A 12,500-nucleotide genomic window follows, 5' to 3' on the forward strand; every position below is an offset into this window, starting at 1 on the left:
TTAGTTATCTATGTAAATGTAATACGGATTTTTGATGTGCATAGCAATTATTGTGAGGTAGAATGCTTACCTATCTCATGTTATAGCTTTAAGTGCGCATCAGTGTGTATGTATTATACGATTAATCTTCTGTCACTCTTGTTTCTCAGGGGTTAAGTATTGTTCTGTGATAATATGATATGATTTGCCATGCACTTTGACACTTTAGATATATAGGTATGTTCCATATTATATATCATTTAAACTTTGACTATCTCTCCTGCTATACCTCTCTACGTGTCTGTACTCCCTCTTCTTCTAATATAATTTCTTTCTTTGCTTTTCTGTCTTTGTTTCTCTCTCACGATATGTCTCTGTCTGTCTGTCTGTCTCTGTATGTCTATTTCTTTGTCTTACCATATGATTTGAAAACATCTAGGTAGGCCTACTATATATGTATCTGTATCATGTACTCCCTGTCTTTTTTATTTATTTTTCTTGTTATATAATCATGTAGGTATCATCCGTGCACTTATTAAATGTTCATAACTTTAAACATCGGACGTACAAACTTATGAAATGTATCACTATTTAATATTCATAATATGAAAAAAGTTAACCGCATTGAACCATGAATCATTTTAGCTTTCGTTAATGATAAGTTAATTCTAAGCTTTCTCGAACTAGTCAGTATACGGCAATGATATAAGTACTAATTCAATAAGTATGATACGCAGCAAACATGTTATTTTTCGCGGAAAATGCATCGCCATTTACGTTCGTCTCCCCCTTCCCCTCTCCTTGTTATTTTCACAGGGAAATTTACTCACAACATATTGGAGTATTCTGGAAATAAAAAGCAATAACGGTTTTCTTATTTGACAAGACATCATATGAAAACCATCCTCAATCACTATCCAATCCCGATCGTACCAAAACACTCATGTAAACAACCGGTGGAAAATAACCAGACGCAAAAAGGCGGGAAAAAATCTCAACAAGCGAAGCAAAGTCGACGATTTTTTCCTCTCGCTTTCCTTCACAGAAAACAATCCAACCTCAACACACTCCCCAATCTCCCGTCACTTAGAAGAATCGGAATGGAAGACCAAGCTTTAGACGCCGAAGAATTGGTCCTAGAAGACGAGGTCAGCTTCTTCACGGACATTGATGAGCTTCAGGCACATGGCATCAACGCGGCGGACATCAAGAAATTGAAGACTGCGGGAATATGTACCGTCAGGGGGATACAGATGACCACTCGACGCAGGCTTTGTATGATCAAGGGCATCTCCGAGGCTAAAGTAGACAAGATTAAGGAGGTTAGGTTCATTTTATTGGTAGTATTTAGTGTGGTTGTGGTGTTTTAGGTTTGGTCATCGGAGCAAAATCGAATTTTTGATTTTTTTTTTCTTTTTTTTGTAGGCTGTATTTTGCTATGGTGTCGGGTTGTAAGTGTAAGTTTTTACAGAAAGGATTTATTGTGATTTGTTTTATTTATGTGTGAAGTTGGGGATTAACTTCCGGTAATACCTTACTAAGTGATTCTTCATCTAAAAAAGGAGGAAAATAAATTTAACAGTCTTCGCTATCGCTACGGATTTTGATACACGTAAAAAAAATCATAGTCAAAAACATTCTCTTTTAACCTGTATTATTTACATGTAGTGTTACAGCAGCTTCAGTGCATATGATTTCGAAATATATTCCACGGGAAAGCGATAAAAATGCATTCCATTGCAGTACTTGTGGTTTCCTGATATTCACGACTCATATTTTTCAAGTTGAGAATTGAAGTAATAATGAGATTACTATATATGAAAAACGAGGTGATTTGATGAATGATTATGTAATGTAATACCATGTATAATACTAGATCTGTCTATAATAAACTTGATCTATTTCAACTCATGGGCCAAGTTAGCAATATTTGAACTGGAAAAAAATACCTGTTTGGTTAGTTATTTGAGCAGCTTATAAACAAACGCGAGAGTTGTGTTATACAATAACAGTTTCATAACAACTGAAAGCTAAAAAAATTGGGTGGCAGATGGGTGGGGAGGGGAGGGTGCAAGCTCTACAGTAGGGAAGGGGGGGGGGGGGCAGGTTAGGTTAGGTTAGGTTAGGTCAGTTAACCCCCTATGGATCCACCGAAGCAGGTCAGCTAAAAAAGACATTTAAAGCTCCGTGACATTACCACCGCATAAACTACAGCATCTGGAAACCCATGTATACCCTATCCTTCCTAAAGATCAAATTCCCATGACAGGTGGCAGCTAAACTGAGCGGAGGCGATGGCTTCGTGACAGCGCTGGTGATGTGCGAAAGGCGGAAACTCGTGTTCCGCGTCAGCACGGGATCCGCGGAGCTGGATTCGCTCCTCGGCGGCGGGATCGAGAGCATGGCCATAACCGAGGTGTTCGGGGAGTTCCGCACGGGCAAGACGCAGATCTCTCACACCCTCTGCGTCACGGCACAGATTCCCAATGATGCTGGGACGTACAGCGGAGGAAAGGTAGGTTGATGTAGGCTTCCGGGGGAAAGGTAGATTAATGTAGGCTTCCGGGGTAGGTTGATGTAGGATTCCGGGGGAAAGGTAGGTTACTGTAGGCTTCCGGGGTAGGTTAATGTAGGTTTCCGGGGGAAAGGTAGGTTAATGTAGGCTTTCGGGAGAAATGTAGGTTAATGTAGGCTTCCGGGGGAAAGGTAGGTTAATGTAGGCTTCCGGGGGAAAGGTAGGTTAATGTAGGCTTCCGGGGGAAAGGTAGGTTAATGTAGGCTTCCGGGGGAAAGGTAGGTTAATGTAGGCTTCCGGGGGAAAGGTAGGTTAATGTAGGCTTCCGGGGGAAAGGTAGGTTGATGTAGGCTTCCGGAAGGTAGGTTAATGTAGGCTTCCGGGGGAAAGGTAGGTTGATGTAGGCTTCCGGGGGAAAGGTAGATTAATGTAGGCTTCCGGAAGGTAGGTTAATGTAGGCTTCCGGGGGAAAGGTAGGTTGATGTAGGCTTCCGGGGGAAAGGTAGATTAATGTAGGCTTCCGGGGAAAGATAGGTTGATGTAGGCTTCCGGGGGAAAGTAGGTTATGTAGGCTTCCGGGGGAAAGGTAGGTTAATGTAGGCTTCCGGGGGAAGTAGTTAATGTAGGCTTCCGGGGGAAATAGGCTTCCGAGGGAGAGGTAGGTAAAGATAGGCTTCCGGGGAAAGGTAGGTTAATGTAGGCTTCCGGGGAAAAGGTAGGTTAATGTAGGCTTCCGGGGAAAGGTAGGTTGATGTAGGCTTCCGAGGGAAAGGTAGGTTAATGTAGGCTTCCGGGGAAAGGTAGGTTGATGTAGGCTTCCGAGGGAAAGGTAGGTTAATGTAGGCTTCCGGGGGAAAGGTAGGTTAATGTAGGCTTCCGGGGGAAAGGTAGGTTAATGTAGGCTTCCGGGGGAAAGGTTGGTTACTGTAGGCTTCCGGAGGGAAGGTAGGTTAATGTAGGCTTCCGAGGGAAAGGTAGGTTAATGTAGGCTTCCGGGGGAAAGGTAGATTAATGTAGGCTTCCGAGGGAAAGGTAGGTTGATGTAGGCTTCCGGGGGAAAGGTAGGTTAATGTAGGCTTCCGGGGGAAAGGTAGGTTAATGTAGGCTTCCGGGGGAAAGGTAGGTTAATGTAGGCTTCCGGGGGAAAGGTAGGTTGATGTAGGCTTCCGGGGGAAAGGTAGGTTAATGTAGGCTTCCGGGGGAAAGGTAGGTTGATGTAGGCTTCCGGAAGGTAGGTTAATGTAGGCTTCCGGAGGAAAGGTAGGTTGATGTAGGCTTCCGGGGAAAGGTAGGTTAATGTAGGCTTCCGGGGGAAAGGTAGGTTAATGTAGGCTTCCGGGGAAAGGTAGGTTAATGTAGGCTTCCGGGGAAAGGTAGTTATAGCTTCCGGGGAAAGTAGGTTTCAGGCTTCCGGGGGAGAGGTAGGTTAATGTAGGCTTCCGAGGGAAAGGTAGGTTAATGTAGGCTTCCGAGGGAAAGGTAGGTTAATGTAGGCTTCCGGGGGAAGGGTAGATTAATGTAGGCTTCCGAGGGAAGGGTAGATTAATGTAGGCTTCCGGGGGAAAGGTAGATTAATATAGACTTCCGGGGAAAAGGTAGGTTAATGTATGCTTCCGGGGAAAGGTAGTTAATGTAGGCTTCCGGGAAAGGTAGGTTAATGTAGGCTTCCGGGGAAAGGTAGGTTGATGTAGGCTTCCGGGGAAAGGTAGGTTAATGTAGGCTTCCGGGGGAAGGGTAGGTTAATGTAGGCTTCCGGGGGAAAGGTAGGTTAATGTAGGCTTCCGGGGGAAAGGTAGATTAATGTAGGCTTCCGGGGGAAAGGTAGGTTAATGTAGGCTTCCGAGGGAAAGGTAGGTTAATGTAGGCTTCCGAGGGAAAGGTAGGTTAATGTAGGCTTCCGGGGGAAAGGTAGGTTAATGTAGGCTTCCGGGGGAAAGGTAGGTTAATGTAGGCTTCCGGGGGAAAGGTAGGTTAATGTAGGCTTCCGGGGGAAAGGTAGGTTAATGTAGGCTTCCGGGGGAAAGGTAGGTTAATGTAGGCTTCCGAGGGAAAGGTAGGTTAATGTAGGCTTCCGAGGGAAAGGTAGGTTAATGTAGGCTTCCGAGGGAAAGGTAGGTTGATGTAGGCTTCCGAGGGAAAGGTAGGTTAATGTAGGCTTCCGGGGGAAAGGTAGGTTAATGTAGGCTTCCGGGGGAAAGGTAGGTTAATGTAGGCTTCCGGGGGAAAGGTAGGTTAATGTAGGCTTCCGGGGGAAAGGTAGGTTAATGTAGGCTTCCGGGGGAAAGGTAGGTTAATGTAGGCTTCCGGGGGAAAGGTAGGTTAATGTAGGCTTCCGGGGGAAAGGTAGGTTAATGTAGGCTTCCGGGGGAAAGGTAGGTTAATGTAGGCTTTCGGGAGAAATGTAGGTTAATGTAGGCTTCCGGGGGAAAGGTAGGTTAATGTAGGCTTCCGGGGGAAAGGTAGGTTAATGTAGGCTTCCGGGGGAAAGGTAGGTTAATGTAGGCTTCCGGGGGAAAGGTAGGTTAATGTAGGCTTCCGGGGGAAAGGTAGGTTAATGTAGGCTTCCGGGGGAAAGGTAGGTTACTGTAGGCTTCCGGGGGAAAGGTAGGTTAATGTAGGCTTCCGGGGGAAAGGTAGGTTACTGTAGGCTTCCGGGGGAAAGGTAGGTTAATGTAGGCTTCCGGGGGAAAGGTAGGTTAATGTAGGCTTCCGGGGGAAAGGTAGGTTAATGTAGGCTTCCGGGGGAAAGGTAGGTTACTGTAGGCTTCCGGGGGAAAGGTAGGTTAATGTAGGCTTCCGGGGGAAAGGTAGGTTGATGTAGGCTTTTACTTCGGTGTTTTTTTTCTATCGCATTTGCAAGGTGAAATTATCACCACGTAGAAATAAAAAGAAATCATAGTAATAGTGGGAGTCGTTATATCCAAGTCATAATCGTTATCGAATTTGACCTTCATTTTTACGATGGCGACTGGTACTTACGAGAGCAAAATGTTGATAAAAATACACGATAAAAACACTACTTTATCGTTGCATGGACCTGTGATAACCTGTGTCTAATACAATAAAAGTGATAACGAATAAACGGTAATTAAATTGAAAACTTGCCATTGAAATAAACATACGAAGCGTAAACAAAATTAATTATACAAACATCGATATCAAATTCATGATACTGCATGACAACCGCTCTAACATGCCATCCACCCTATTCCCGCACAGGTCATCTTCATAGACACGGAGAACACCTTCCGGCCCGACCGCCTGCGTCCCATCGCCGACCGCTACAACCTCGAACAGGAAGCGGTGTTGGACAACGTCCTTTACACCAGAGCCTTCACCTCAGAGCACCAGCTGGAGATCCTAGACCACGTCGCCGCACAGTTCCACGAAGAGCCTGGCATCTTCAAATTACTCATCGTGGACTCTGTCATGGCTCTGTTCCGGGTCGATTTCAGTGGCCGCGGAGAGCTGGCCGACCGACAGCAGAAACTGGCGCAGTACATGTCGCGGCTGCAGAAGATCAGCGAGGAATACAACGTGTCTGTCTTCATCACCAATCAGATGACAGCGGATCCAGGAGCTGCGATGTCCTTCCAGGCAGACCCGAAGAAACCGATTGGCGGCCACATCCTAGCTCATGCCTCTACAACCAGGGTGTGTCTGCGGAAGGGGCGCGGCGAGACTCGCATCGCAAAGATCTACGACAGTCCCGAACTGCCTGAGAACGAGTGCACCTTCGCTATCACTGCAGGTGGTATTGCTGACGCGAAGGAATAGCCATGTTTACTCGTGAAGGTGTTTCTTTGTTTCAACTACAGTTTTCTTTGTCATATGTGGGTCCTCGAATTCACTGTAGTAAGATTCAACTGAATTGAGATAGATAATTTCAGGTCACTATATTTTGCTTGTATTATATTTTCTTTATCGACAATGTATACCCTAAACAATGATTACTCATATTTTAGTTTCTAAAGTGGACGTGTCAATTTGATTACAAAATAGTGTAGATACAGGTTTTTGCTACAGATCACATGCTTGATTCAGGTCATGCGATCAGTGTTATGGATAGCTCTAGTTGTACATCTTCATGGTGTATGAATGATTTTAGTATGCTGCTCATTGGGACATGATTGCATACATGTCCTCCTTACGCTAGCATTGTATTTATTTGATCCCAACACTCTTATTAGACGTTTTCACACTGAATATGATTCTACTTGGAATTAAATGATTACTTCAGAATATAAATCTAGCATTTACTTAATCCCCAGAAAACAAAGACAATATCTTATTGTGAATAATCCTTGAAGTTATTTGGGACAAGTTGAACGGTGATCTCAGCTAGCCAAGACTCCGGCTGCATGTATAGCCTGATATAGAGCGAGCCAAGGTCACGGCACATAGTGGCAGACATACAATGAGACACCAACCCGGATGTTACTTAGGTATCTAATCTGATTGGCAGTAATTATTCTGTTCGTGCATTATTAGTGAGTGCAATGCGCTTCCCATAATCGATTGCAAGTGTCTCTTTCACCGTGTTGCTGAAATGCTATGTAATGTGATGTTACATATCTTTACTTGAATATTCTGTATTGTATCTATTAGATATTTTTTTGCATTGTTAAAGCATCGCTTTTCCTGATGCCTGTAGTATACGCAAAACATCCCGTCGTTATCAATATCTGAATCTTTAATCCGCATACCTGTTGCACGAGACTAAACCAAAACCTCGTTATATCAACTTGGGTATAGATTTTATCTCGATTGCAAGAAGAGTGAGATCAGCGTTTAACGAAAGCAAAGCTGTTGCCTAGTGTCGCCCACCCAAGAAGCCACTAAGCCAGTTCTCACAAACGAGTTATAAAATGATGTGTGCGTCTAGGGTCTGGGAGGTAATGCCAAGTCATCTTACGTAAGGCAGAGTTGAACACAGCCATTCAGGGGAATCAAACTCTTTATTAAGATAATTGAAAGGGGTCTATTTAAGAATCTGCACGCACCAAGGGAAATAATGTCAGTGTTGATCAGGTATTGCATCTTTATTTTTTTCTTGTGATGTTGGTATTCAATCGTGTAGGTTTTTGGTTATAACTGTTAAAGCAACAATCAGTATATATGTTTCAAATCTGGATGATTCAGCAAGGCGAGATAGTTTAAAGTGAATTGCATTGGCCCTTTGCGTGAAGAAGAATATATGTCAGTCATGCAAAAAAGAGAAAGAAAAGAAAGGAAAAAACACGGAGGAAATTTCATTCATTCTCGATGGAAATGGATAAGGATATTCTTACACTGTAAAATCTGAAGGACTAAGAAAAAATATATACATGTAAGAAACAAGTATTGAATATGCGAAACAGATACGTTTAAACAGGCCGCTGTAATAACACCAAAACACGTGACAGTAAATATCTTAATACTTAGCCTACTCATACAAAGAAAGAAGAAAGAAAAAAGAGAGAGAAAAAAAATAGGTAGCATGATACTAATATCTTGCATATTAATTGTGGATATTTAAAAAAAATAACATCAAAGCTACATCAGAATGACAGTTAATCTACTTTATTCCAACACATTCCCACAATCGTATTTTTATTCACTGAAACACGGAAATTCATTAGCAAACTTAGAATGATTGAAAAAGTACGGGATTCGTATATGGGTACGTCCGCCAAGCACCGAGAGGGCATTATCATAAACTACATAGCGTATAGAACGAGCTATAGCAATTTAGTTCTTTCCCGAGCAATTTGGAATAAGCTGTCACAATTTTATTGATGTTACATGATATCAACAGAATGTAGGATAATTAGCCCCTCATGGACACAGAAAAGAAGGAAGAAACATGACATACATGAAATTTTAAGCACACAATTTCAGTCGATGTTTTGTAAGTTAATTTTAGGAGAACCGTGTTTATATCGTTGCTTCGATTATTCATATATATTTGTGTATACCATGTATTTCTGTGGGGGGGGGGGCGCAAAGTGTGAGAGAGGCGGCCACGCCCCGCCTGGATCTGTCACTGTGAACACTTAATTGTCACTTTTCGTCCGTGACTTTAATAGAGTGAAACATATCAAACACAAAACATACTAAAATGCACGTTTAATGACACATTTGAGGGCAAAAATAAATAAATAAATAATAAAATAATTGTATTACAGAAATGCATATTCGCGGGAGAAATGATATTGAAAAAGGCATTTTCACGATGTTTTTTTTCACGATTCAAATTTTAGATAGTCGGAAATGATATGGAGTAGGATTGCGTAAATGTTATTTCCTCTCTTTTTTTAAATCAAAATCTAGTTTTAGTAAGTAATCTATTCAAGAAACTTGAAGTATTTGTACAAAGACCCAATATCAAAGACATCTTAAGCATACATACTGGCTATGGAAAAAGCTTGCCAAAATTTTGCTTAACAAATGTCGCGACAGATAAAATAATATAAAAAAATATAAATAACAATTTAATTTTCAATTCAGTTGCATTATCAAAAAATCATCATCATTCACCCGATACTATTTCTAATGGTCATCATGTATGCGATGATAACATGCACTGGTGGTATTCCAGACACCAATGGACAGGGCATGAGTGCCCGTTTCCATTAATAAGGAAAACCTGGAATATTTACGCATTACTCTTCCAGCACCAGGTGCATCAGACTTTGCAAAAACGTGGCATTGTAGAAAGCAGCAAGAACGACTGGTATGCGGGCCATTATGGCCTGACGAGTGCATGAATTATTCAGTGGTGGCTGTGGCATGCAGGGCCACCCGGGCAGGATGTATGTCTGGTGAAGGCGGAGTTTGTGGTTGCTGCTAATACTATACTGTGATATTGGGCATGGGCAGGGCAGTGTGGAGGCACATGGGGGACTGCGGCCCATTCATGCCATTCAGCCCACGTCCAGAAGTGTGCCCGCGGCATCGCAGCCTTGAGGTTGTACGGAACGGCATCACCATTGGCCGCCTCTGCTGTGACGTCGCTACTTGTACACCTAATGAATGAAATTATGGCGAGGCTCGGTGGCTAGCCCGTCTGTAGCGCGACCGGACTGGGCATCGGGCAAACTCTCTACAGCGAGTCTCATTGTAATTATATCAAGATGTCTTATGTTTGTGTGTAGTGAATGCCCATTTGCCAAGATGAATTTGCCACTAAAATGGATTAAAAACAGAAAATACTAAGTACCAGGACGAAGGTAAGGGATATAAGCATGTTTCTACAGTTTGTAAAGATGAGTAAATGTGAAATTTACCAAGGTAAAGGGTGTTAGTCTGAGCAGGTATCCTCGGCAGGTTCAGGTCACGAAGTAACAGGTGGTCTGGCCAAGGAGAGAAGTCGAATATAGGCAAGTGAAATGTCCAGGCAGATGTATAGAAATAGACTACCTAATGGGTAAATTTCTCGGGTGTAGTGACAGAAGGCAAGACTCGGGTCAGATACGGCCATGGGAGACTCGGGGAAAGGGTAGGGGGTGTCCATGATGGCCTGCCTGTCAGAGAAATGTGAAATGCATACTAATTTCAGGCATTCGCATGATACTTTGTAAAACATACACTGAATTTTATTGTATTAACATCGAATTTAGGTCAGAAAAAGTGTCTGTGGAACTAGACAGTGGATATGAAGTCTAGCATTTTGAAGGCCACCAACTCAGGCTTCCTGTCTGACTCATATACCTTGTTAGGTACAAAAGGTGTTTTAGTGAACATGTGAAGGGGGCATTAGATTTTGGCTTTGGGTTGAACTTTGCACAGCACTGAGATGCGTTATTGGGAAAAAACCCGTCTTAGATTGTGAGAAAACACAATTTGAAAGTATACTCTTAAGGACTGGAATACCTCAGGACCCTTGCTGAGGACCTTCACTATTTTCTAAAATTTCTGGTGGTTTGTATGGACTGTCTTTTCTTTCTTATGACAGGGTTTTATTGTGCGGAGAAAATACGACATGAATGCAGTTATTGTTCCGTTTTAGGTGTTTAAGCTCCAAGTTCACTTAAGAGGAGGAAATATGAATTAGAAAGGGGATAGTTATTAAGTTTTTTTGTTTTTTTTTTATATTTGATTAATTATTATTTTATTAATTTGGATCCTATTTATGTTGTAGATTAACACATACGTACAGTCCCTAAAATATTATTAGTGAATATTATTCTTTACTATTATTATTATATTTTATTGCTATTATTAATGTAATAATCAGTATTCTTGTTATTATTTTTGTTTTAATATTTTTTTGGGTAGGGAGTAGGGTGATATGAACTCAGGTGCCAGCCCCCCTAAATGTTTAACTAAACACTCACTCACTCACTCCAAATACTCCACTCACTCACTCCAGTCACTCTCACTCACTCAGTCAGTCACTCAGTCACTCACTCCACTCACTCACGCACTCACTCCACTCACTCACTCACTCACTCACTCACTCACTCACTCACTCACTCACTCACTCACTCACTCACTCACTCACTCAATCACTCACAAATAAATATATACATCATTTTCACCTCTTTACTTCTCATTGCTAATATAAACTTCTGAAACTTTTTTTATCTTCCTATTTTGATATGTGATCATTTTTTTTTTATGTATGCATATTGCATATATGTCATGTGGTTAATTTTGTGATTATCATCATAGGAAAATACATTGTCATACACAGTAACTGATTACACTTTACCATGCAGAGAAATATTTATGTCTGAATAGGCTTGCATAAGGTAGTGAAAGTTGAAGATTTTAATTTATTTGTCCTGTTTTCAAAAGTTCTGACATAACACATACATGTGCATATGCACAGTCTTAAGCCCAAATACCAAAATAGAAATATAAAGATAAATATTATTATACACTCAAACAGTAACTCATACAGATAAATGCACACCATTTTTTGAATGGATTTCATACGATTTGGCACTCAGGAATAAGGTATGTACATGGTTGCGAAGTTAACCGGGGGTGTATTGCTCAGAATGGATAAGCCCAGTCCCTAGGGCTACTGGGCCTCAATGGCTGACCGTTGGCTCTGGCGGGTCGGTGGCGCTCCGGGGCACACGGTAGGATTTAGGCTGTGCGGGAGCAGAGCGCGAGCGCGAGCCGAGGGGAAGAGCCGAGGGGGAGAAGGAGCGAGGAAGGAGAGGGCCCAGAGAGAGAGCAAGAGACAAAGAGAGAGAGCGAGAGCAAAGGGGAGAGAGGGAGGAAGAGCGCGGGCGCGCGAGAGAGGGAGATCGAGGCGAGGAGGACGGGGGGAGAGCGGGGGGAGAGAGAGGCAGAGAGCGGGAGAGACTGAGCGAGAGAGAGCTAGGAGGGCGAGAGAAGAGAGAGGGGGGGGCCGACGAGAGCGAGCGGGGGGGGGTGAGGGAAGGCAGAGCGAAGCGATGAGGGGAGAGAGAGAGCGCGCGCGAGGCGCAGCGAGAGGAGAACGAGAGAGAGAGCAGCGAGAGGGGGGGGGTGGGGGGTGAGAGCGGGGGGGGGGGGGTGGGAGAGAGAGGGCGGGGGGAGAGCGAGGCGGGGCGAGAGAGGCGAGAGAGAGAGAGAGAGCCGAGCGCAGAGAGAACGAGAGAAGCGCGATAGAGCGCCAGCGCGCGAGCGCGGGGGGGGTCTAGCGACGACGCGGGTGGGGCGGAGAGCGCGCGCGTGAGGGACTGCCCGCGAGGAGGGAGAGCGCCCCCCTGCGCCTCTCGCCCCCTCCCCCTTCTCCTCTTCTCTCTCTCTCTCTCTCTCTCTCTCTCTCTCTCTCTCTCTCTCTCTCTCTCTCTCTCTCTCTCTCTTTTCCTCTCTCTTTTTTTTCTCTCTCTCTTTTTCTCTTTCTCTCTTTCCCTTTTTCTATCTCTCTATCTGTTTTCTCTCTCTTTCTCTTTTTCTCTCTCTCTTTCTCTTTTTTCTCTCTCTTTCTCTTTTTTTTCTTTCTGTCTATCTCTGTTTTTTCTGTCTTTCTCTTCTCTCTCTCTCTCTCTCTCTCTCTCTCTCTCTCTCTCTCTCTCTCTCTCTC

The 12,500-nt window shown here is 43.5% G+C and overlaps 2 protein-coding genes across 2 annotated transcripts in view; both read left to right on the forward strand.

Annotated features, from left to right (window-relative positions):
- Nucleotides 1-965: 965 nt before the first annotated feature.
- Nucleotides 966-6,742, forward strand: LOC122250013 (meiotic recombination protein DMC1 homolog). The gene is made up of 3 exons (XM_086537560.1): nt 966-1,301; nt 2,249-2,494; nt 5,714-6,742. Exons 1-3 carry the CDS (start codon nt 1,080-1,082, stop codon nt 6,269-6,271), a joined length of 1,026 nt encoding a protein of 341 aa, XP_086393686.1. The 5' UTR covers nt 966-1,079; the 3' UTR covers nt 6,272-6,742.
- A 2,824-nt stretch (nt 6,743-9,566) lies between these two features.
- Nucleotides 9,567-12,500, forward strand: part of wgn (Tumor necrosis factor receptor superfamily member wengen) — a 21,167-nt gene continuing 18,233 nt past the window's right edge. Inside the window, exon 1 of the mRNA XM_043011261.2 lies at nt 9,567-9,705. The gene's annotated coding sequence lies outside the window, so the exon portion shown is untranslated. The remainder of the gene's footprint in view (nt 9,706-12,500) is intronic.

The sequence above is a fragment of the Penaeus japonicus genome, unplaced genomic scaffold, assembly GCF_977035675.1.
Source record: "Penaeus japonicus unplaced genomic scaffold, GWHDUDI00000001_assembly GWHDUDI00000006, whole genome shotgun sequence".
NCBI lineage: Eukaryota > Metazoa > Arthropoda > Malacostraca > Decapoda > Penaeidae > Penaeus > Penaeus japonicus.

What these genes read in the sequence shown, in the direction of transcription:
- LOC122250013 (XM_086537560.1), top strand. Translation starts at nt 1,080, where the DNA reads ATGGAAGACCAAGCTTTAGACGCCGAAGAATTGGTCCTAGAAGACGAG. An exon ending in AAGTAGACAAGATTAAGGAG is followed by an intron (nt 1,302 to 2,248) that starts GTTAGGTTCATT and finishes TTCCCATGACAG; the next exon opens with GTGGCAGCTAAACTGAGCGG. An exon ending in GGACGTACAGCGGAGGAAAG is followed by an intron (nt 2,495 to 5,713) that starts GTAGGTTGATGT and finishes ATTCCCGCACAG; the next exon opens with GTCATCTTCATAGACACGGA.